The 21,847-nt window shown below is 50.9% G+C and overlaps 2 protein-coding genes across 3 annotated transcripts in view; both read left to right on the forward strand.

Annotated features, from left to right (window-relative positions):
- The window catches only part of zfyve28 (zinc finger, FYVE domain containing 28), a 20,695-nt gene extending 11,321 nt beyond the window's left edge, over nt 1–9,374 (forward strand). The window contains 13 exon segments of the mRNA XM_047047955.1: nt 1,619–1,756; nt 1,968–2,170; nt 2,332–2,421; nt 2,985–3,074; nt 3,384–3,485; nt 3,820–3,912; nt 3,914–5,293; nt 5,526–5,621; nt 6,064–6,227; nt 6,466–6,582; nt 6,696–6,797; nt 7,011–7,114; nt 7,262–9,374. Of these exon segments, the coding sequence (XP_046903911.1) occupies nt 1,619–1,756; nt 1,968–2,170; nt 2,332–2,421; nt 2,985–3,074; nt 3,384–3,485; nt 3,820–3,912; nt 3,914–5,293; nt 5,526–5,621; nt 6,064–6,227; nt 6,466–6,582; nt 6,696–6,797; nt 7,011–7,114; nt 7,262–7,393 (2,811 nt within the window). The 3' untranslated portion in view covers nt 7,394–9,374.
- Nucleotides 9,375–9,742: 368 nt separating this feature from the next.
- LOC124486996 (fibroblast growth factor receptor-like 1) overlaps nt 9,743–21,847 on the forward strand; it is a 31,082-nt gene continuing 18,977 nt past the window's right edge. Inside the window, exons 1-2 of one of the 2 annotated variants that reach the window (XM_047048970.1) lie at nt 9,743–10,232; nt 10,845–10,936. In XM_047048970.1, coding sequence (XP_046904926.1) covers nt 10,855–10,936 — 82 coding nt within the window. In that variant the 5' untranslated portion in view covers nt 9,743–10,232; nt 10,845–10,854. The remainder of the gene's footprint in view (nt 10,233–10,844; nt 10,937–21,847) is intronic. The other variant, XM_047048959.1, reaches the window with a different exon arrangement.

A 21,847-nucleotide genomic window follows, 5' to 3' on the forward strand; every position in this document is an offset into this window, starting at 1 on the left:
TCTCCTCTCAGTCAGGGTTTAGCTTATCTGGCTATATTTCTGCAAAAGGGGGTTTTCCTTTCACAGTGAATTAGTGTCATGTTTTGCGTTTGTCAACAGTTCTACTCTCCAGTGGTATAACCCCATGGTTAGCAAGTAGTCGCTTTGGCACAGCTAACTCTCTGAACCCTGGACACCCCCCAAGGGGACCAGCAAGCGACCGGAGTGCTTCCAGACTCCCCAGCACCTCTCTGTGGTCCTGGGATGGAGGACGAGAGCCTGTGAGGGGGTGTTTCACATCACCCAGTCTCTCTGCTGCTCTCCTCTGGAGCACGCTGGTGTCTTTCTCCTGCTCTCCTCTGGAGCACGCTGGTCTCTCTCTCCTGCTCTCCTCTGGAGCACGCTGGTGTCTTTCTCCTGCTCTCCTCTGGAGCACGCTGGTCTCTCTCTCCTGCTCTCCTCTGGAGCACGCTGGTCTCTCTCTCCTGCTCTCCTCTGGAGCACGCTGGTCTCTCTCTCCTGCTCTCCTCTGGAGCACGCTGGTCTCTCTCTCCTGCTCTCCTCTGGAGCACGCTGGTCTCTCACTCCTGCTCTCCACTGCCCTGCCAAGCTCCTTACGTGCTCCTGGCAACAGTACGCTCCCAGCATGACCTGCATGAGCGACACAATGAATGGCTGGCAGAGAGAGCGAGGGAGGAATCAGTTTGGCAGAATAATACGGAGAGCGAGAGAGAGCGAGAGAGAGCGAGAGAGAGCGAGAGAGAGAGAGCGAGAGAGAGAGAGAGAGAGCGAGAGAGAGAGAGCGAGAGAGCGAGAGAGAGAGAGAGAGAGAGAGAGAGAGAGAGAGAGAGAGAGAGAGAGAGAGAGAGAGAGAGTGGCAGCAGAAAGAGGGAGAGCCTTGAGGGAGTTGGGAAACTTCCCCATGTCCCTCAACAACCCATCCACCCAGGGTCACTCTGTTTGCGTCAAACTGGGGCTGATTGTCGGTTAAGAACAGTGAGGATAGGACATCTTACGATTAGCCATGGAGGGCCCAGGCCAACACACAGGTCTACCAAGGAAGCAGTGGTTCAGCTGTTTCTCCGCAAACCTTTTGAATCTTTCTTGTGGGGGTTAGCTGGGAGAAGCTGTGTCTGTCGTGATCACAGCACACAGCAAGGTTCCACCGGGCTGCCATGCTCATTGTTAGTCATTGTTTACGCCAGCAGCACACAAGCCCGTGATTAGCTCTGGCTGTGCGTGACAGTGTGTTTACACCGCTGGAATTAGGGGATTTAGTGTGAGTGTGTGGTGGGGGGGGGGGGGGGGGGGGGGGGGGGGGGGGATTGAATTGTGAAGAAGCTGTCATAGTCCCCTGTTTTGAGCATGTCCATGTCTCATTGTTTACTGCCAGTTCCCAGTGAGGAGTTGAGTGCTTTTTCAACATGGATTAGCCCCCGTAGTTAGGACCAAGGTAAGTCGAGCTTTCCAGGAACATGTCACAGTGTTCGGCAGGCTACAGCACGCGCCCGCCTGTGTCCTGTCGCCCGGCCGACGGAACACTTCCTGACCGTTCCATTTCATCCAGTTTATTCAATCTCTTCCTCTGTCACTCTCTCCCCCCCCCCCCCTCCCCTCCCCCCCCCCACCGTGTCTGCAGGACAATGTGTTGAACATTATCAACCAGATCATGGATGAGTGTATCCCGGACGACAGAGCCAACAGAGACTTCTTGGTGAAGTTCCCGGAGGAGATTCGCCATGACAACCTGGCGGGGCAGCTGTGGTTCGGAGCCGAGGTACAGTGCTGTGTTTCCTCACACACCCTCACTCTGTCCAGCACTACAAGAACTCCACTGTGTCTGTGATGATCACGTCTGGGACTGTTCGGATAACAGTCTATTGTTGTGTGTTTGTGTCTGATTGTGTGTCTCTGTGGGTGGGTGTCTGTGTGTGCGTGTCCCTGTGTGTGTGTGTGTGTGTGTGATGCATGTGTGTGTGTGTGAGCAGTGTCTGGCTGCTGGCTCGATCATCATGAACAGGGAGATAGAGAGCATGGCCATGAGGCCGCTGGCGAAGGACCTGACCCGCAGCCTGGAGGAGGTGAGAAACATCACGCGGGACCAGGCCCTGCGAGACCTCAACCTCTACACCGACCGCATGCGGGACGGCCTGCGCCACTTCGATAGCCTCTTCGCTGAGTTTGAGCTCAGGTACGCGTCATTGTTCATTTATCTGAACTCTCCCTGTAAATAAATACAAACGCTCTAACCCCTAAGCTACCTAAGCAGGATGACTGCCCTGTGTGGTAACGCCGTGGGCATCATGAACGTGAGGGTGTGACCATGTGGTCCTCTGTGTCGTCTCTCCCCAGCTATGTGTCAGCCATGGTGCCTGTGAAGTCTCCCAAAGAGTACTACGTCCAGCAGGAGGTTATCGTGCTGTTCTGTGAGACCGTGGAGAGGTGGGTTCTGTTGGGGGGGAGGAGGAGGGAGAACATGGGTTCTGTTGGGGAGGAGAGGGGGGAGAACGTGGGTTCTGTTGGGGAGGAGGAGGGGGAGAATGTGGGTTCTGTTGGGGAGGAGAGAGGGGAGAATGTGAGTTCTGTTGGGGAGGAGAGGGGGGAGAACCTGGGTTCTGTCGGGGGAGGAGAGGGGGGAGAACGTGGGTTCTGTCGGGGGAGGAGGAGGAAGTGGGTTCTGCCGGGAGCGGTGGAGGGGGAGAAAGGAGCAGTCACAATGTCAACACAGAGAGCCTGGTAGACACTTATCAATTCAGTTTAACTTAAATGTATTCTGACACACAGTTCCATCTAGAATAGAAAACAATACGAGGACAGACATTACCGTACAGGGCATGTCCACAGTGATTAAAGCACACATGCATGACATGATGTTCAGTTTGAGAGAGGAAGGTTGGGTCTGTGGTGTGTCATCACGGCCCTGTGGTGGTTGCAGGGCTTGTCAGGCTTTCTAAACATCTGGGTGATTCCTTCTCCTGTCGCCTGTCCTCTGTATTGGGTCCCAGGGCCCTCCAGATGGGATACCTCTCACAAGACATGATCGATGACTATGAACCAGCTCTGATGTTTACCATTCCCAGGCTGGCCATTGTGTGGTAAGTTTGCCCCCCCCCCCCCCCCCCTCTTTCTCTGTCTCTCTCTCTGTCTCTCTCCCTCTCTCTCTCTGTCTATCTCGGTCTCTCTCTTTTCTCCCTCTCTCTCTCTCTCTCTCTGTCTCTCTCCCCCTCTCTCTCTTTTCTCCCTCTTTTCTCTCTCTGTCTCTCTCTGTCTCTCTCTCTCTTTCTCCCTGTATCTCTCCCTCTTTCTCTCCCTGTCTCCCTGTCTCTCTCTGTCTCTCTCTGTCTCTCTCTCTTCTCCCTCTCACTGGTATGGATTAAATCATGTCCGCCCTTCCTCTCTCCTAGTGGTCTGGTGGTGTACTGTGAAGGGCCACTCAACCTCGATCGCAAACCCGAGGACATGTCTGAGCTCTTCCGGCCCTTCCGGACATTACTGAAGAAGATCAGGTAATCTATCCTGTCAGGGTCTCCCAACAGAGCTAGGAGTCAGTCTTCAGTGCTTTACCACCACTGCTACCATCACCTAATGTAACAGTTCAAGTTTATATATATATATATATATATATAACATTTATACAAATAAAATATTTGCTATTGCAGCGAAAATTCTAATTTGCTAATCCATAAGTGGTTGTTGTTATTATTACTGTAGATGTTATTATTATTGATGTTGTTATTGATGTTGTTGATGATGTTGTTGTTGATGATGTTGTTATAATTGATGTTGTTATTGATGTTGTTGATGATGTTGTTGTTGATGATGTTGTTGTTGTTCCCTCAGGGACCTGCTGCAGACCCTGACTGAGGAGGAGCTGCTGACGCTGGAGAGGAACCTGTGCATCTCTCAGGACGGGGAGTTCTCTGCAGACAAGGAGGCGACGCCCCCCGGCGGCCCCACTGCTGACCCCCCCCCCACCCAGCAGCCCAGCACCAGACCTCTCCAGCCAGGAGGAGGAGCAGGAGGGGGGGACGGCGCAGACGGACCTGGCCCTGGATGCGTCTCCCAGCCTGGGGGAGGAGGATGAGCAGGAGGTGACGGTGGACAGGGAGTGGGAGGACATGGAGGCGGGGCCCGAGGAGCAGGGGCAGGGCCTGCTGTGCGAGGAGGCGGAGGAGGCCGACCTGGCCTGCTCCATGCAGTACGACGAGGAGGAGCTGGAGCAGCTCAACATGATGGTGCACCGTGTGGGGGACGAGATGTCCACGCTGCTGTCCCCCCCCAGCCAGGGCCAGTCCCCCGCCCACCGGCCCCTCAGGGGCGGGGGCTCCAGCGGGGCCTCCAGCACCGAGGCCTCCCCCTGCAGGGCCCCTGGGGGTCGGGGCAGGGCCGGCCTGTTCCAGGAGGAGGAGGACAGGGTGTTCTTCATGGAGGATCTGGACGTGTTGACCGGATGCCTCACCTCACCCGCCAGAGTCCCCCAGTACCCCTCCCCCTCTGAGGCCCCCGCCCCCCCGAAGGACCCCACCAGGAATGGCTGGCCCTCCACCCAATCCGACGAGTTTCCTCCAAACCACGCCCCTCAGTGCCCCGCCTCCAAACCCCACCCTCTCTCCACCACCCCCGAGCCCCTCCCCTACACCAGCGGTTGGGAGGTGGGGCTGGATGGGGCGGAGACGGCTGAGGTCATCGCCAACCGCATGGGCGGGATGAAGCTGTCGGCCACGGTCATCTTTAACCCCTGCTCTCCCAGCCTGACGGAGCTGGCGGGGGACAAGCTGCTGCTGCCCCGCCCCCCTCCCGCCCCGGAGGCGGAGCCCTGCGGCCCCCTGGTGGCCACGCACTGCCTGCTCAACTCCTGCGTGTGCTGCGGTAGCTGCGACGACGGCCACGACGACGCCCTCTCCATGGACACCGCCGGCCTGGGGCTGGCCCTCGGCCTGGGATTGGACAAACACTGCAAAGTCCCGCCCCTTGGTTCCGTCATCCAATCGTCCGCCTCCTGCCTGGCTCCCCCAGGGAGGGAGCCGGGGGGTAAGAGAGGAGACCCCGCCCAGCTGACGCCCCCCTCGCCCCGCTGCTCCCCGGAGCGACCCCTGGTGGGGGAGCCGGAGGAGGGGGCTGAGTGCTGTGAGAAGTGCCTGGTGCTGGTGCCCCCGGGGCCCCCGCAGGATCGGGGCCCAGCCGGGGGGGCCCCCACACCCTGCAGCCACCAGTGGAGGACTGTGAGGAGGCCCCAAGCCAGTGGGGGCCGGGAGAGGCTGGGGACCAGGGACCCCGACAGGGACACCAAAGAGGAGAGCAGGAGGAACACTAGGTGTGTGAGCCGTCTGTGTGTGTGTGTTTGCGTGTGTGTCTTCTGTTCATAATCATCTTTCTGCCCGTCAGAAGTAAGGCTTTTGTATTGTGTCATTCACTTGTCTGTTCAGAGAGAGGAGATCATTTTCACGTCACTCTATGTACCATCTGCATGTTTTTATTTGGCCATTGCGTTACGTTTACAATTTTTTTCCCCCTAATTGTTTTGGATTTGTTTTGGTTGTGACCAGTTTCCAGGACTCTCCTCTCAGCTCAGTGTCCAGTAGTGACTGTGAGAGTGTATCTGTCACCACATGTAGTCTGACCAGCGGTTCATACACACCAAGGTAACCCCTGACCCGTCGTGTGTGTGTGTGTGTGTGTGTGTGTCTACTGTGACCGTCCTCTGTGTTTCGCACGTTCCAGGTTTCTTTAAGTCTTCACCTGCCAACGTCTGTAGTCTGGCTCACATCTGTCACCCCCCCCCCCCCCCCCCCCCCGTGTCACTACGCTCTCTCAAGCTCTCATCTAGCTAGAAATACACCATGACTCATCTCCAACGATGCATATTCACACGCCGCATTCCAGCCGGCCGTGTCTGTGTGCTGCCCAGAATGATAATGTAACAGTCCCCTGTGTGTGTGCCTCTGTCTCACTCCCCTCTCTCTCTCTCTCTCTGTCTCTCTGTCTCTCTCTCTGTCTCTCTGTCTCTCTGTCTCTCTGTCTCTCTCTCTCTCTGTGTCTCTCCATCAATCTCTCCGTGGCATGGCTCCTTCCCCCCCCCCCCAGCCCGGTCAGCAGTCTGACCACCAGCTCGGGGATGTCCGAGGATCTGGACCACCAGGAGATCCAGCTGGCTCTGCAGGCCGCCAAGATGGCCGCCAGGAACAAGATCCGCTCCCGCTTCCACAGCAGCAGTGACCTCATCCACCGCCTGTTCGTCTGCATCTCAGGTGAGAGGCCCTTCATCTCTCTTCCCTTTCTCTCCCTTTCTCTGTCTCCATCCATTTTTCTCTCTCTGTCTCTCACTGTCTGTCTCAGTCTCTCTCTCTGTCTCAGTCTGTCTCTCTCTCTCTGTCTCTCTCTGTCTCTGTCTCAGTCTGTCTCTCTCTCTCTGTCTCAGTCTCTCTCTCTGTCTCTCTCTCTCTCTCTCTCTGTCCCTCTCTCTCATGGTTGCTCTCCCTCCACCAGGTGTGGCTGACCAGCTGCAGACCAACTACGCCAGCGACCTCCGCAGCATCCTGAAGACGCTGTTCGAGGTCATGGCGACCAAGTGTGAGCAGGGGGAGTGCAACATGCAGAAGAGAGGTGAGGCGCTCCAGACTAAGAGTCAGTGCTGCGTAACCACGGCTCCTATGAGGAGCACTGGCCTGTGGAAGGCTGCTTGTTCTCTGTGTAAACGCTGCTGTTCCACCCCTCAGTGCCAGGCCTGTGCAGTGCTGGGCTGGAGGACTGCGCTCTCTGCCAGGAGACTGTCTCCTCGTCTGAGCTGGCTGCCAAGGCCCGCGAGGGCCAGTTCGAAGGTAGGGACCTCTCTCCTCACACACACACACACACATCCTCACGTATATACACACGCATCCTCACACACATACACACAATTCAGGGAGTGTGTGTAACAGAAATGTCACTCACCAGCTTGTATACTCAAAAGTGACACGTTTCACCCCAACTCACCCTAAACAAACGCTCACTCCACCCTCTTGCCGTCTCCCCCCTCTCCCCCTCCACCACAGACCCCCCAGACTGGGTCCCTGATGAGGCCTGTAACTCATGCATCGCCTGCAAGGCCCCCTTCACTGTCATACGCAGGAAACACCACTGCAGAAGCTGTGGGAAGGTGAGGCTAGACACACGCACTGCTAAAACTCGACAGTAGTAGTGACACTTCGTTCGTCTTCGGCCGGTAGAGAGTTGTTGTGATGTGGTGGTTTGTCCCCTCACGTGTCGCTCTGTCTCTCGTGTCGCTCTGTGTCCCCTCCTCCAGATCTTCTGTTCTCGCTGCTCCTCCCATTCTGCCCCTTTGCCTCGCTACGGCCAGGTGAAGGCAGTCAGGGTATGCACACACTGCTACATGTTCCACGTCACGCCCTTCTACAGCGACAAGACCGGCGTCTGACCCCTGGAAACAGGACTATCTCTCTCTCACACGCACGCACACACACACACACACACGCACACACACCACCTCCACATGAGCATATGCAATGGATGGATCCTATGCTGCATACGGAGCCAATACCCCCTTATTGCGCCGACCGACCGATTCTCTGCCAGGCTGGAATGAGGACTTCCTGGATGAGAGAGCAGAGAAACGCGACGTGGAGACACACCAACTTGGCCCAGACCCTCGTAGTTTGTTTTCGTGATGCTGCTAAAAGGGAACATGGTGCTAGTTCCGACAGTCCTGGTGTGATTTATACAAACCTACAGGAAGGGAGAAGGAACTGAGGTTGTGAACCGCTACGTTGCTATGCTACCTGCAGCACACCACTAGAGAGCGAGGCCCTAGACCTTTCGGGGTTTATTGCTTGTGTATAAAAGGTCTTGTGACATATTTTCCTATGCTTTAGCGGGCTTCCCACACTTGTGCCAGAGTTCCCACGGGACTCAGATTACTTAGAAGAATGTAAGTCGTAATAATCATGTAAATAAAGGTAATTGTGTTGATAATAACGGTTAGCATTGCACCACCGGTCTCTTGTTTGGCACAATGGTTAATGAACGTTGTTTTCTTTAGTTTGTCATGATTAAACTGCAGATGCTGGAAGGAATTGAAGTAAAAGCTACAATTATCGGGCTACCTATCTCAGCAAAGCAACAACAACAAAAATGCTACAATTTACAGACAATGGTTTTATATCTTGAAGTCGATGTTATGAGTCATACAGTGCTTTTAATGGCAATGAATGTGTACTATTTAACAAAATGGAGGCTTTATTTTAGTGGCTGTGTTTCAAAGGAAATGCAGGATTTACAGTAGCCTTTAACGTTATGGGCTGTGCCTTGTGCTCTTAAACATATGATATGGCATGTATTTGAATGATTTCCCAACCGCATCCAAATCTGAACTTTTATCTTTTTGGAATCTGAGACGCCAATGAGAAGCATTCCTCCCCCCCGACACTGATATAATGCGTCCAGGCCAGTGATGCCACCTAGTGGAGGATGTAACCCCGTGTCCACACCTCTGCTCTGCGCGTGCATCGTCACCTGGCATTGACTAGCTTGTTGTTTTCCATCCCCTGGCAATCTTACGTTCCTATCTTTATCGTGCAATATTTTCATTGCAAGGCCTACTTCCTTCTGTACGTTACGACGAAGTACGACTTTCTCACTACGAAGCTCTGTACAGGTGTCTGTCAGACAGACAAAACTACGACTTCAAGCTGAATTTTACATTATATTATTTTACCTTTTATTTGATACACTGACAGTCTCATTAACTGCTGCTCACCGGATCTGTGCTTCGTGTTTTCATTACTGGCAGAAATGGTCTTTCAGAGGTTTACTCTATCCGACTATTGACTCTCCTTTTATTACAAAGGAACGCTCCTGAACGTTGTCCCGAAATGCCTCAGTCTGCACACAAAACTAAGTTTCTCAAGTCTCCTGTCTTCCTCCCGCTATCAGGATATCTTCCAAGTATATCTATCTCACAATGAAGAATGATCTTGAGTTGATGTGAACTGGCTGATCTGGCAAACGTGTTCCACTCCAAGGCCGTACCAGTTATGTCAATTCTGCTCTGACTTCAAGCTAACTCTCAGGCTTCATATTGTCTAACTCACTCACGAGTCATGACTATTTCAATGGTTTTATTTTTATTGAGGAAGTTAAGACACTTTCAAGAGATTATAATTTTTTTTCTTTTATAAAGAACAAAGGAAATTATGTAAATGTATAAAGCTACTTTTTCTGTATAAAAGGAATCATGCAGTGATTAAAGGACTGGATATCCTTTTACTTCAGAGCTTGCTCTTATTTTGTAAACACTTGTACATTTTAATGATAAGAGCTGTGAAACGTTTGGAAAACGTAATGTCATCTAGTTTTAAATGTAAAAGTATAAAATAAATGACTTTTATTGGTTTCAAAAAGTGGTGCTGTATGTCTCTTCTTTATAACTGATAATATGAGTAGCCTACTACAGACATTTGTTTTCTTTTTATATTATTATTCTATTAATTCTCTTCCTCGAGTTTGTTAGGAGCCCACGTGGATGACGAGCGGCTGTGGGAGTTGCGGTTGAATTCCACTAGGTGGCAGCAGCTCGATGTGTAGTTCAGCACTGGTTTGTTGCTCAGTAAATGTAGTCGAGTCTTAATTTGACCACTTACACACGATGATCTGTCATCCATGAGATAGTTTTTTAGAAAGTTGTGGTAGGCAGGCACAACTATGTCGAATAGTTTAATGAAAACTGACTGTCCAACAGGTTAATGTGCGTATTTGCATTGGTAGTGTTGCATAATATATATGCCTTATTGTTAAATGAATGTGCTTCAACAGTATACATGTCATGTTATAATTAGATGTGTGTTGAAGAAGGAGTTAAAACTGTCGATAGATTTTTCCAGCCCTTATATCTGATTGGTCAAAAGTTGAGCGCTGGGACGGACAAGTCAGTCCGCTGCTGCCCTCCGGAGTGTTGTGGACAGCGTACTATAGGTTGTTGGATACCGAATTTGAAAATGAATGCAATATTACTCAGAATTTAGCAGTTAGTTTTGCGTGTGATTGTTGGAAGTGCGTAGTTTTGTCTTTCGTTTAAAATTATTTTAAAGACCGAAGCATTTTACGGTGTGCCAGTTTATTATATACATACTGGAGTGGGGCGGTCGATGAAATCGGCCACTGACAATTAATGCATGGAGACAGCGGATCTCAGTAAGAATGGGTAACAAGATTTCAACAAGGATGTCGATACGGGGTTAACTTCAGCCACGGAAATTCAGGTAGGCTATTTCACAATCTAAGTTCTGAATACATTTATGACATTTGTAAGAAAATCCAATTTTATATAGAACCAGACCAGGCGATTACTATGACTGCTGTTCTGAAGTAGAAGCTAAATTGATTTAGGCAATAAGGAACTCATGATAAGAAGTAAAAGGTTGTAGGATATTTCCCTATAGGCTACTGAAAGTAAATAGACGGTGCGTTTGTGCTACTTCATGATCAATTTCATAAAACATAATTTGATCACTGCGATCTATCCTGTAACACCATGCAAAGTTCAGTTTAAAGTTTAAAGTTTGCTGTGCACTGATCAGTTTCAGCACATATCTGTTTTTAAAATATAGACAACGTGACATTGCATCACACAAAGCTAGATTATTCATGTAGGCTATTATGTTTGTAGACTACCATATATATATATTCAATAAATTCAAAGTCTGTGATCATAAATAAGAGACTATGTTTTCACTGGCAAGAACAGGGAAAATGCCATAATTTAAGATTATAAAAGTTTAAAAAAGATATTTACTATTGAGTAACAGGCCAGCACCTTTTCCTGGAGAAAGATGATAGATCTGGGTGTAATTTTCTCAACATTTGTCTTTTAGATTTTGGATCATGAAGTCTTTGATCAGGATGGGAGTTTGGAAGATCATGCTGCTCATCTTTGAGGCTTTTCTGCTGTCTGACTGCGCAAGAGGTGAGTAACATTTAACAATCATAACTTTGTATAACAAGAACTTGTTCACGAAAGGTATTTGTTGGTTTATTTTTCCTTTCTTTCGTGTCTATCTGCCTGCCTGCCTCTTGTTGTTTCTGCAGAGATAAAGTAAACATGGCATGTATTCCAAGTCACACTGTGCTAGTCTACTTTATGTTGACCATTGTGTGTGTGTTCCTTTTTCGTTTACGAGCAGAATTTCTCAGTTGGCTTTAACTTCTAGTTCAAGTAGCGAGGGTAAAATAAAAGAAGGAAAAAAAATCTAAACAGAACCCAAAATCAACAAAGAGAAAGAGAAACCTCCTAGCCCACAATGTGATCTTTTCAGTCATGGCCGTGTGTGTGTGCGAGTGTGTATGTGTGTGTGAGTGTGTGTATGTGACTGACTGTGTATTCAGCACAGCTAGGCCAAACAAACACATCCATCAGGTTCCCAGGGTGAAAGAACACAAGTCGGTGCTGGAGTCCAGCTCTCCTGGGGTTGGCCCAGACACAGTCTCAGCATCAAGCTTGCGTGCGTGTGTGTGTGTGCGTGTGTGCGCATGTGTATCATTACATGCTGCAAATCTGAAGTCGCAGAATAAAACTTCGGAACACAAGGAAACAAAAAACGTGTTGGCATGCTGAACATTTTTAGTCAGCAGTTGGGAATGCTAATTTAGCACGAGGGTCCTAACTTTTTGTTTAATTCTCATACTCAGTACGACAGCAAATGAATGTGGTGTCTGAAATCACATTACTTGTTTGTGGCCAACGGGGCATTGCATAGTAGAGGTGACAGGTGAAGACCAGTGCCTGTTTGCAGGAGGAGATTACATATGTGGGTCTACAGAAAATGTTTTATTCACAGCGGTCCAGCCAAGCCCTCACGACGCAGCTAAACCAAAAGTAAACAAGTCCCAGAGGCTAAATAAGATTAGATAGGCAATTATGTATGTTTACAGATTAGCAGATGTCGGAGGAAGGGAAGACTGATAGGAGAACTGACTGTTGAGGGCAAATGGAGCCAGATTTATTGAGGCATGATAAACTGTGTGTGCTGTGGCCTACACTGTTTTTTTCCCAACAGGAAAAATGAATGTACTATGTTTTTCATACTTTTTCTCCAAAAGTCAGAGAGATAGAGAGAGAGGAAATGTTTTGCAATTGTCTGGCCAAAGATAAAAAAAAATGTTTTAAACTTTGTTATTAATCTCTGACTCTGGCTCTGATTCTAGTAGTTAATTGAAAGGTTCAGGTCTTCAAAAAAATAAAAAATAAAATGTGTATTGTATTTCGACACAAGTTTGGTATTACCCCAGATTCCAGAATGTAAGGCTAAATATCCTCTAACCTCATGATACTTCAATGTCTTGGTTTATAATTCTATGACATCCCATTAAAACATCTTCACTGTTCAACTCATAAAGTCTCAAGCAGCGGTATAAAGCTGTCCTTACAACGTTTTACAGTCGATGATCGCATCCAGGACAAATGCAAACGAAATCACACGGCATCTGCCGGGATGATTGGTCTGTGAAATACTGGACGTGGCTTTTACTGGTATAACGACACGAATGAAACATTCAGACAGTTGGTGAGAAAGAAAGCTGTAAAATCAGCAACTGGCAGCCAACGGATCGTTTTGTTCAGTCCCCTTCAGGTTTTCTTCCTTCTTAGCTTTGACTACTAAAACTGTGCCGATTTGTGGAACCCTGTTGCACCTCCTGACTCCTCCTCCACCCCCCCGCCATCCACCTGGAGGAGGTGCCTGGTGACGAGCCCCAGCACAGCTCCTGATGTGGAGACAGGGCAGGGGACCGCTGGGCCTTAGTGGCTGTGGAGACAGGGCAGGGGACCGCTGGGCCTGAGTGGCTGTGGAGACAGGGCAGGGGACCGCTGGGCCTGAGTGGCTGTGGAGACAGGGCAGGGGACCGCTGGGCCTGAGTGGCTGTGGAGACAGGGCAGGGGACTGCTGGGCCTGAGTGGCTGTGGAGACAGGGCAGGGGACCGCTGGGCCTGAGTGGCTGTGGAGACAGGGCAGGGGACCGCTGGGCCTGAGTGGCTGTGGAGACAGGGCAGGGGACCGCTGGGCCTGAGTGGCTGTGGAGACAGGGCAGGGGACCGCTGGGCCTGAGTGGCTGTGGAATTTGGCGGTCAGGACATGTGGACCTGCCGTGGGGTCCAGGCTCACCAGGTCTCGACTGTTTACTGGTGTGCCTGTGTGCATACACGCACACACACACACACACATGTACTCACACATGCACATACACACACACACACATGTACTCACACATGCACATACACACACACACACACACATGTACTCACACATGCACATACACACACACACACATACACTCACACATGCGCGCATGCGCACACACACATACATACACTACATGCACACATGCACATGCACACACACTTGCACGGACACATGGACACACTCACTTACACACACACACACACACACACACACACGCACACACACACACAAACATGCATACACACATGCAAACATACATCCGTATTTACATCTTGGATCTGTACAAGAACAAAGTATACATTATTGGGTCCAGTTGTAGCTGTGTTCAGCCTAAAGCAAGAGTGCGTGATTAGTGAAGCAGATGTGTACACTCATGTACTGATTTGTTACACTTATGGATCAACTGGGCACAATGCTTTGAACAACAAGACAATGTTTACCCAACTACACCTCTCAAGCCATCTGGAGAAATTTAGAGCATGCAGACTTTGCAACTCTTTTGGAAAATATACATTTTATAGGACCGTTACATCACGGTTTTATAACAAGAAGGTAGTATGAGATAAATTGTATGCCAAGGGCTTTTAAAATCACAAGGCCATTTGGCTTCCTCTCAGTTTTCCATTTCCTTTCAACGTAATGAGGCTGGTTTCCCAGTAACCAAATACCCCAAAGTCCTCTTATTTCTTAAATACAGTCCAAATAGTATGAAGGTAATGACACAGTAGTGTTCTGGCACATGGGCCCAGCTGGAGAAAGAGGGGGAGTGGACAGAGAGAGAGAGAGAGAGAGAGAGAGAGAGAGAGAGAGAGAGAGAGAGAGAGAGAGAGGGAGAGAGAGAGAGAGGGAGAGAGAAAGAGAAGGTGTTTTTTCTTTTCTTTTCATCAACCTTGACCAGCACCCTCTGCAACACTTGTAACACCTGATTGAGATATGAGAAGATGAAATGAATGTTATCTTACTATTAGTCATGCATTTGAAATAGCAGAGCTGGCGGTATGAGGTTTTACTGTGGCAGGACTCTTTACTTCACACCCTCTGCCAGAGCAGCCAGCGCCATGGCAACCCTCACACTGCAAAAAACGTACATCCAACTGAGTATGGTCGTATTTTTAAGATTTAAAATCTAGTTTGACTTGTTTTTAGTATGAATGGCATAATGACTTAATTTAAGTAAACAACAAAAAAAGTATTATCAAGTGACATTTTCTTACTGCGCTTGGAAACAGATTTACTTGTTTTTAGCATAAGCAAGCTCATAACTGATATTTTAGACTTCATCAGGCATTTTAGCAGTGGAGCTGTCCCCTCCCCAGACCAATTTATGACCTAACAACAACCCTAACCCGTCACCCATGTCCCAGTCCTCTGTCCTTCTCTGCATTTCCTCATGTTTATTACCAGTGTGAAGCCAGAGGAAGTGAATTAAATTAATGCGCTGTCGTTAAAACAAGACATGAATTGACCTTTCCTCCCACCCACCCCTTTTCCAGCTGTCCAATAGCTCCTATTTACCGAGTCTGGGTCCGTTTGCAGAGAACAATGGTTGGATTATTACATGCAGTGGTCCCCCCGGTCAGACATGGCAGCAGTAATTAATTTTAAACACTCCTCATCCCCGTAGACTGGGCCTTTTTGCCGTCTATTAGAGCACACTGCAGACTTGGGACTTGTTTCCTGATGGGCTGCTGTTTAGAGGTGCGTGAGAAGGAGTTATGAGAGAGTTCTGTGAGTACGTGTGTGAACGTATGTGTGTTTTATGAAGAGCTCTGAAATTACCCTGTGAGAAGTTCTGATAATGAGGTATCCAAGGAGCACGAAACAATTTGAAAACCCTGCAAGCACCGACAACTCCATCGGCTCCGACTGAAACGGCAGCTACAGCTAGCAGTAGCTAGCTATCGTTACTGTTTTCACAACGACAAAATGGCACTAATTTAGCAACGAACATAACCATTTTACGACGCTATCACTCCAGCTGTCACTTGGGACTGCCACACACTGCTCCCCTTGACAAACTTTTGTCAGAGAGGTCTCTAATGGTGGGAACGTGTTAAACATCACTCCTCACAGGGGAAAGAAAGGAAACGACCGCGGTGACGAGGGATGTTGTGATAAGTAGCCATTATGGAGGTCACTTGGTGTTTACCCTGCTGAGACGTAATCTCTGGGAGGAACACTGCATCCACTGACTGACTCTAATCAGCTCTTCAATTAGCATTCAGATTGAATTGAACCTTCCCATTGTTTACGTTTCTCAGCTGTATGGAAATGGTTTCATGTGTCAATTGTGAATGGGATTTTTGAATATACTTTGTCCCTATACATTGATCGTTAGTTTGTTTGGCCTGGTTCCTGTGGGGTTGACTTCAGACCACACACATTCTTCCTGCTGGGTAGAACGGGGTAATTGACAGATTCATAGAATTCTTTTTGTCCCCTTCTCAACTCTCACCAAATCCATAGAATCAGTCACACAGTGCTGTCACCATTCAGATGATAATCATCCACTTCCTGATTAGATTTCCATAATTTTGCATAGCGGGTATACATTATGCATTCAATCAAAAAATCGCTTTACAACAAATGTCTTCAGTCTAACCCTGCCACTGAGCTTGTTTGAGAGCAGAGCTTTACTGAAGGGCAGCTGTGGTACTGGTCAGAGAGCCAGAGAACCAGAGAACCAGTGCGGAGGTCTGGGCCAGTGGGTGGGGGTAGGGGCTGCCCTGCTGGAACCTTACAAGTGACCTTACAATAACATTTCAGCTACGCAGTGGGAAGTGTTTGTCTTGCGCAACCCTGCTTTCTCAGCCTCTGCCCCCCCCCCCCCTCCGTCCCCGTCCCCCCCTCCGTGCCCCCCCCCTCCGTCCCCCCCCCTCTGGGACCCCCCTCTCTCTCTCTTTTTTTTCTCCTCTCTTTCACTGTCTCTCTCTTTCTCTCTCTTTCTATTCTATTTTGAATTTTCTTCTAAGGAACAGAGCACCAGAAAGTACCCCTTACCCCCTCTCCTTCACCCCCCCCTCATTCACCTCCCCTCGTTCACCCCCCCCTCCCCTCCTTCACTTCAGCCCCCCCCCCCCCCCCCCCCCCCCCCCCCCCCCCCCGTGTCTCACAGCTGTTCTTTCAGTCTCTTCACCAATATGACGATGAGACTCTCAAGCCCACTCCCTCCTCAGCAGAGACACACTGTCCTGTTTGCCTTTTTAACATGGGGATTCATGCTGTGGGCCTGGGCACTGCAGTGACTGACTGCAGCCGTGGGCCTGGGTTCTGCAGTGACTGACTGCAGCCGTGGGCCTGGGTTCTGCAGTGACTGACTGCAGCCGTGGGCCTGGGCTCTGCAGTGACTGACTGCAGCCGTGGGCCTGGGCTCTGCAGTGACTGCAGCCGTGGGCCTGGGCTCTGCAGTGACAGACTGCAGCCGTGCGCCTGAGTTCTGCAGTGACTGACTGCAGCCGTGGGCCTGGGTTCTGCAGTGACTTCAGCCGTGGGCCTGAGTTCTGCAGTGACAGACTGCAGCCGTGAGCCTGGGTTCTGCAGTGACAGACTGCAGCTATGGGCCTGGGCACTGCAGTGACTGACTGCAGCTGTGGGCCTCCCGCATGCTACTTTCAGCCCTTCTTTCTCTCCAAAGTGACCTTCTCTTTTATACCTCTCCTTAGACGTGATCCTTCACTTCTATCTCCTTTTCCTTATACTTGACCTTAAATTTCAAACCTGTCTGTTGTCCTTCTCCGGGCCTCTTTCCTCAATGCATATAATCCAACGATGAGTCGATTCTTATTCTAGTTGGTTCTCGTACTGTAATTACCCCCCAAAAATGGCACTATGTTATTTAAGAAGGTGAGAAAACACTGTAGTAATCCCCAGGTGGAGAAAGCATGTCTATGTATGTGCACATCCAGGGACAATTATTCTATGGGTTATTTTTTTTTTCTCTTTCCCTGTCCTCTCCTCCGTTGCTGGGTTGTCTATTGTAAATCAGCAGCCCTCCTGACTTCTCCCTCTCCAACCCCCACTCCGCCTCCTCCCCTGCCTCCCCTCCTGCCTCCCCCCCTGCCTCCCCCCCCTGCCTCCCCCTCCTGCCTCCCCCCCCTTCCTCCCCCCCCTGCCTCCCCCTCCTGCCTCCCCCCCTGCCTCCCCCCCCTGCCTCCCCCCCCTGCCTCCCCCTCCTGCCTCCCCCTCCTGCCTCCCCCCTCCTGCCTCCCCCTCCTGCCTCCCCCTCCTGCCTCCCCTTCCCTGCGTATTGTTCTGCAGTTAAAAGGTTGATTGATAGTTATGGTGGCAACAGGGATGCCTGGCTGTGCCTGAAGAAAGCAAAGCCAAGCGATGGATGGATGGATGGGGTAACGAGGCCTGAATGAGGCCTCTCTGCTGCCTCCGCTGCCTCTGCTGCCTCTGCTGCCTCCACCCGGCACCCCTAACCTCCACCCTCCAGCCAACCTCCACCATGCACCCCAGCTAACCTCCACCATGCACCCCAGCTAACCTCCACCCCCCTCCCCTCTTTTGAGCCCCCCTCTGCTGGGCATCAATAGGACCCTGCATGGCTCTCTGCCTCTTTCACTTTCTTTTCCTTATACTTGACCTTGGATTTCAAACCTGTCTGTTGTCCTTCTCCGGGCCTCTTTCCTCAATGCATATAATCCAACGATGAGTCGATTCTTATTCTAGTTGGTTCTCGTACTGTAATTACCCCCCAAAAATGGCACTATGTTATTTAAGAAGGTGAGAAAACACTGTAGTAATCCCCAGGTGGAGAAAGCATGTCTATGTATGTGCACATCCAGGGACAATTATTCTATGGGTTATTTTTTTTTTCTCTTTCCCTGTCCTCTCCTCCGTTGCTGGGTTGTCTATTGTAAATCAGCAGCCCTCCTGACTTCTCCCTCTCCAACCCCCACTCCGCCTCCTCCCCTGCCTCCCCTCCTGCCTCCCCCCCTGCCCCCCCCCCCTGCCTCCCCCTCCTGCCTCCCCCCCCTTCCTCCCCCCCCTGCCTCCCCCTCCTGCCTCCCCCCTGCCTCCCCCCCCTGCCTCCCCCCCCCTGCCTCCCCCTCCTGCCTCCCCCTCCTGCCTCCCCCCTCCTGCCTCCCCCTCCTGCCTCCCCCTCCTGCCTCCCCTTCCCTGCGTATTGTTCTGCAGTTAAAAGGTTGATTGATAGTTATGGTGGCAACAGGGATGCCTGGCTGTGCCTGAAGAAAGCAAAGCCAAGCGATGGATGGATGGATGGGGTAACGAGGCCTGAATGAGGCCTCTCTGCTGCCTCCGCTGCCTCTGCTGCCTCTGCTGCCTCTGCTGCCTCCACCCGGCACCCCTAACCTCCACCCTCCAGCCAACCTCCACCATGCACCCCAGCTAACCTCCACCATGCACCCCAGCTAACCTCCACCCCCTCCCCTCTTTTGAGCCCCCCTCTGCTGGGCATCAATAGGACCCTGCATGGCTCTCTGCCTCTTTCACTTTCTTTTCCTTATACTTGACCTTGGATTTCAAACCTGTCTGTTGTCCTTCTCCGGGCCTCTTTCCTCAATGCATATAATCCAACGATGAGTCGATTCTTATTCTAGTTGGTTCTCGTACTGTAATTACCCCCCAAAAATGGCACTATTTTATTTAAGAAGGTGAGAAAACACTGTAGTAATCCCCAGGTGGAGAAAGCATGTCTATGTATGTGCACATCCAGGGACAATTATTCTATGGGTTATTTTTTTTTCTCTTTCCCTGTCCTCTCCTCCGTTGCTGGGTTGTCTATTGTAAATCAGCAGCCCTCCTGACTTCTCCCTCTCCAACCCCCACTCCGCCTCCTCCCCTGCCTCCCCTCCTGCCTCCCCCCCTGCCTCCCCCCCCTGCCTCCCCCTCCTGCCTCCCCCCCCTTCCTCCCCCCCCTGCCTCCCCCTCCTGCCTCCCCCCTGCCTCCCCCCCCTGCCTCCCCCCCCTGCCTCCCCCTCCTGCCTCCCCCTCCTGCCTCCCCCCTCCTGCCTCCCCCTCCTGCCTCCCCTTCCCTGCGTATTGTTCTGCAGTTAAAAGGTTGATTGATAGTTATGGTGGCAACAGGGATGCCTGGCTGTGCCTGAAGAAAGCAAAGCCAAGCGATGGATGGATGGATGGGGTAACGAGGCCTGAATGAGGCCTCTCTGCTGCCTCCGCTGCCTCTGCTGCCTCTGCTGCCTCTGCTGCCTCCACCCGGCACCCCTAACCTCCACCCTCCAGCCAACCTCCACCATGCACCCCAGCTAACCTCCACCATGCACCCCAGCTAACCTCCACCCCCTCCCCTCTTTTGAGCCCCCCTCTGCTGGGCATCAATAGGACCCTGCATGGCTCTCTGCCTCTTTCACTGTTTTTCATTGGGGATTCTTTTGACAGAAGTGGGGGTTTGTAGACAGTGTTTCTGTCAATTGTAAATTACGGAGTGTGACTTTTAGTCTGACAGTGGGGATCCTTGTTCATAGTGTAGCGAGTCAGAAAGCTTCTTAGAAGGGAGGAGGTTGTGGAATGCATTGAAATAACAATAATAGCCAAAGTAGGTTAAATCTTTGTACTTTCAACACCAACTTTTTCAAATAACAAAGGAATTATGTAATTTTTATGTACTTTTAAATAAGGGCTCTTTTATGCATCACATTTACGATGAATGGAAAAATATGTCCCTTTCTGAGAGTTGAGACTGTGGAGGAGGAGTTGGGGTGGGAAGGAGGAGGAGGGGGTGGGAGGGGGGCGCAGGAGAGGAAAAAATCCTTCCAGAAGCTGAGAGTTGAATCTGTCATATTTTATAGTATGGCTACTGCTGTCCCAGACTGGAATTCTGCACCATGCAGTGAAACTGATTGTATTTCCTCATGCACAGGGATCTGAAGGATGTGAGTTTGGCTCCTGACTCGAGCAGTACGTCCCAAACGCAAAGGGGAGTCTGGTTTACCAAAGGAGATTCTGGGAGGTTCCTGGGTTCAGGGTTGCCTTTAGCTGGCTTTGATGTGAGTTGTGTGTGTCGTGTCCATAACTATATCTGATACTTTTAGTTTGAGCTCTGTGTAAACATGGAATCATCCCCACTCAATCGCTCTCAGCGATGTCAAGGGTGCGGGTCTCAATAGGGGCTGCATCCGTCTGCAGGCACCCTGTCTGTTGGTGAATGCGGGAGACAGAATGAGGGAGGGAAGCGAGAGAGAGGGAGACAGACAGCGATGGATCAGAGGCAGAGTGACCTCAGTGAGGGGGACTGGTAGTGGTAAGGTGAACCAGTAAAGCGGTGAACAAATTCTCATTGTGAGAGACTGGGTACCATAGCGTAATGACAGCCACAACAGCCCCACGGTGACAGATTGATTTCAGACAATATTCCTGGATTGTCAAGAGGCCCCATGGCTGTCAGTGAGAGCTTTGCCTGCTCCTCCGCCCCCTCTGTCTGTCTCACTCTCCCCCTCTCTATTCTCTCTCTCTCCACCTCTCTCTCTCTCTCCACCACTCTCTTTGTTTCTCTGTCTCTCTCTCTCTGTCTCACTCCACCACTCTCTCTCTTTCTCTGTCTCTCTCTCTTTCTCAACCTCTCTCTCTCTCTTCACCTCTTCCTCTTCCTACTCCGCCTCGTCCGACTCTCTCTCCGAGTCTGAATCGGTCCATTCTGCGCAGACATGGCTCCTACATCCTAGTCTGTCATTGGCCGTCCCTGTGAAAGGGTCTGCGGTTGACAAAGGCGCTGGTGTGAAGCGCCTGGCTGGGTCATGTGGAGGGATGGAAGCTCTTCAGACACCAGGGTGGTGTCGGGTTCCTGGGTACAGACAGTGGAGGAGCAGAACAGTGCCGCACCACAACTAGGCTGGGTCATCACCCCATTACACCGGCCGAGCCTGCACTGTCACTGACCCCCTCTCTCTCTCTGTCTCTGTTTCACACACACCGCTGGAGATGGCTCCACGCCTTGTCTACAGGCCTGTGTGGTTGACAGCTCGACCTTTCGAGAGTTCTTAACAGCACTTTCAGCCGTTGGATACAGTGGTTGTTTGTCACTGCGCACAGCCAGCTTGGAGAATGTGTTGAAGGCTGGCTAGCGTGTCCACTGTCTCAGACCAGTGCAGGAGCCTAGGCGGGGTGGGGGGGGGAGGGGGAGGACCGGACACAGACATCCCTCTCTAGTGCTAGCCACTGGTCCGTCAAGCACCAGTACAGTGGGAGGGAGAAGGCTTAAATCACAGGCCCGGTCTCCTCAACTGTAGTCACACAGAGGGAGGATGTGGTTCCAACCTAATCTGAGGTCATCGAAAGCAAAGGGTTTAATCTTTAACCCAGTTAGTTTGGCAGGCACAGCAAAATTACATATACACTGGATTAATGACTTACTGTATTGTCACCCTATAATGGCTGTGTGTGTGTGTGTGTGTGTGTGTGTCTGTCCAGCTCCATCGATAAACAGGTGCTTGCCCTTTTCTACACACACACACACACATACACACACACATACAGTAAACACACACTCTCACACACGGGGCGAGAGAGAGAGCAGGCTCTGTTTTACTGTGTCATGTGGCTGGTTCTGGGCCAGGGAGTGGGGTGTGAGATTGTTGAGATTCCTGGTTACTGCCGGCTGGGCCCACCTAATCCCCTGTACTCCCACAGCCTGCTCTCCCTGGAAGCCGTGTGCT

Source organism: Hypomesus transpacificus, chromosome 3 (genome assembly GCF_021917145.1).
Source record: "Hypomesus transpacificus isolate Combined female chromosome 3, fHypTra1, whole genome shotgun sequence".
NCBI classification, from domain to species: Eukaryota; Metazoa; Chordata; class Actinopteri; order Osmeriformes; family Osmeridae; genus Hypomesus; species Hypomesus transpacificus.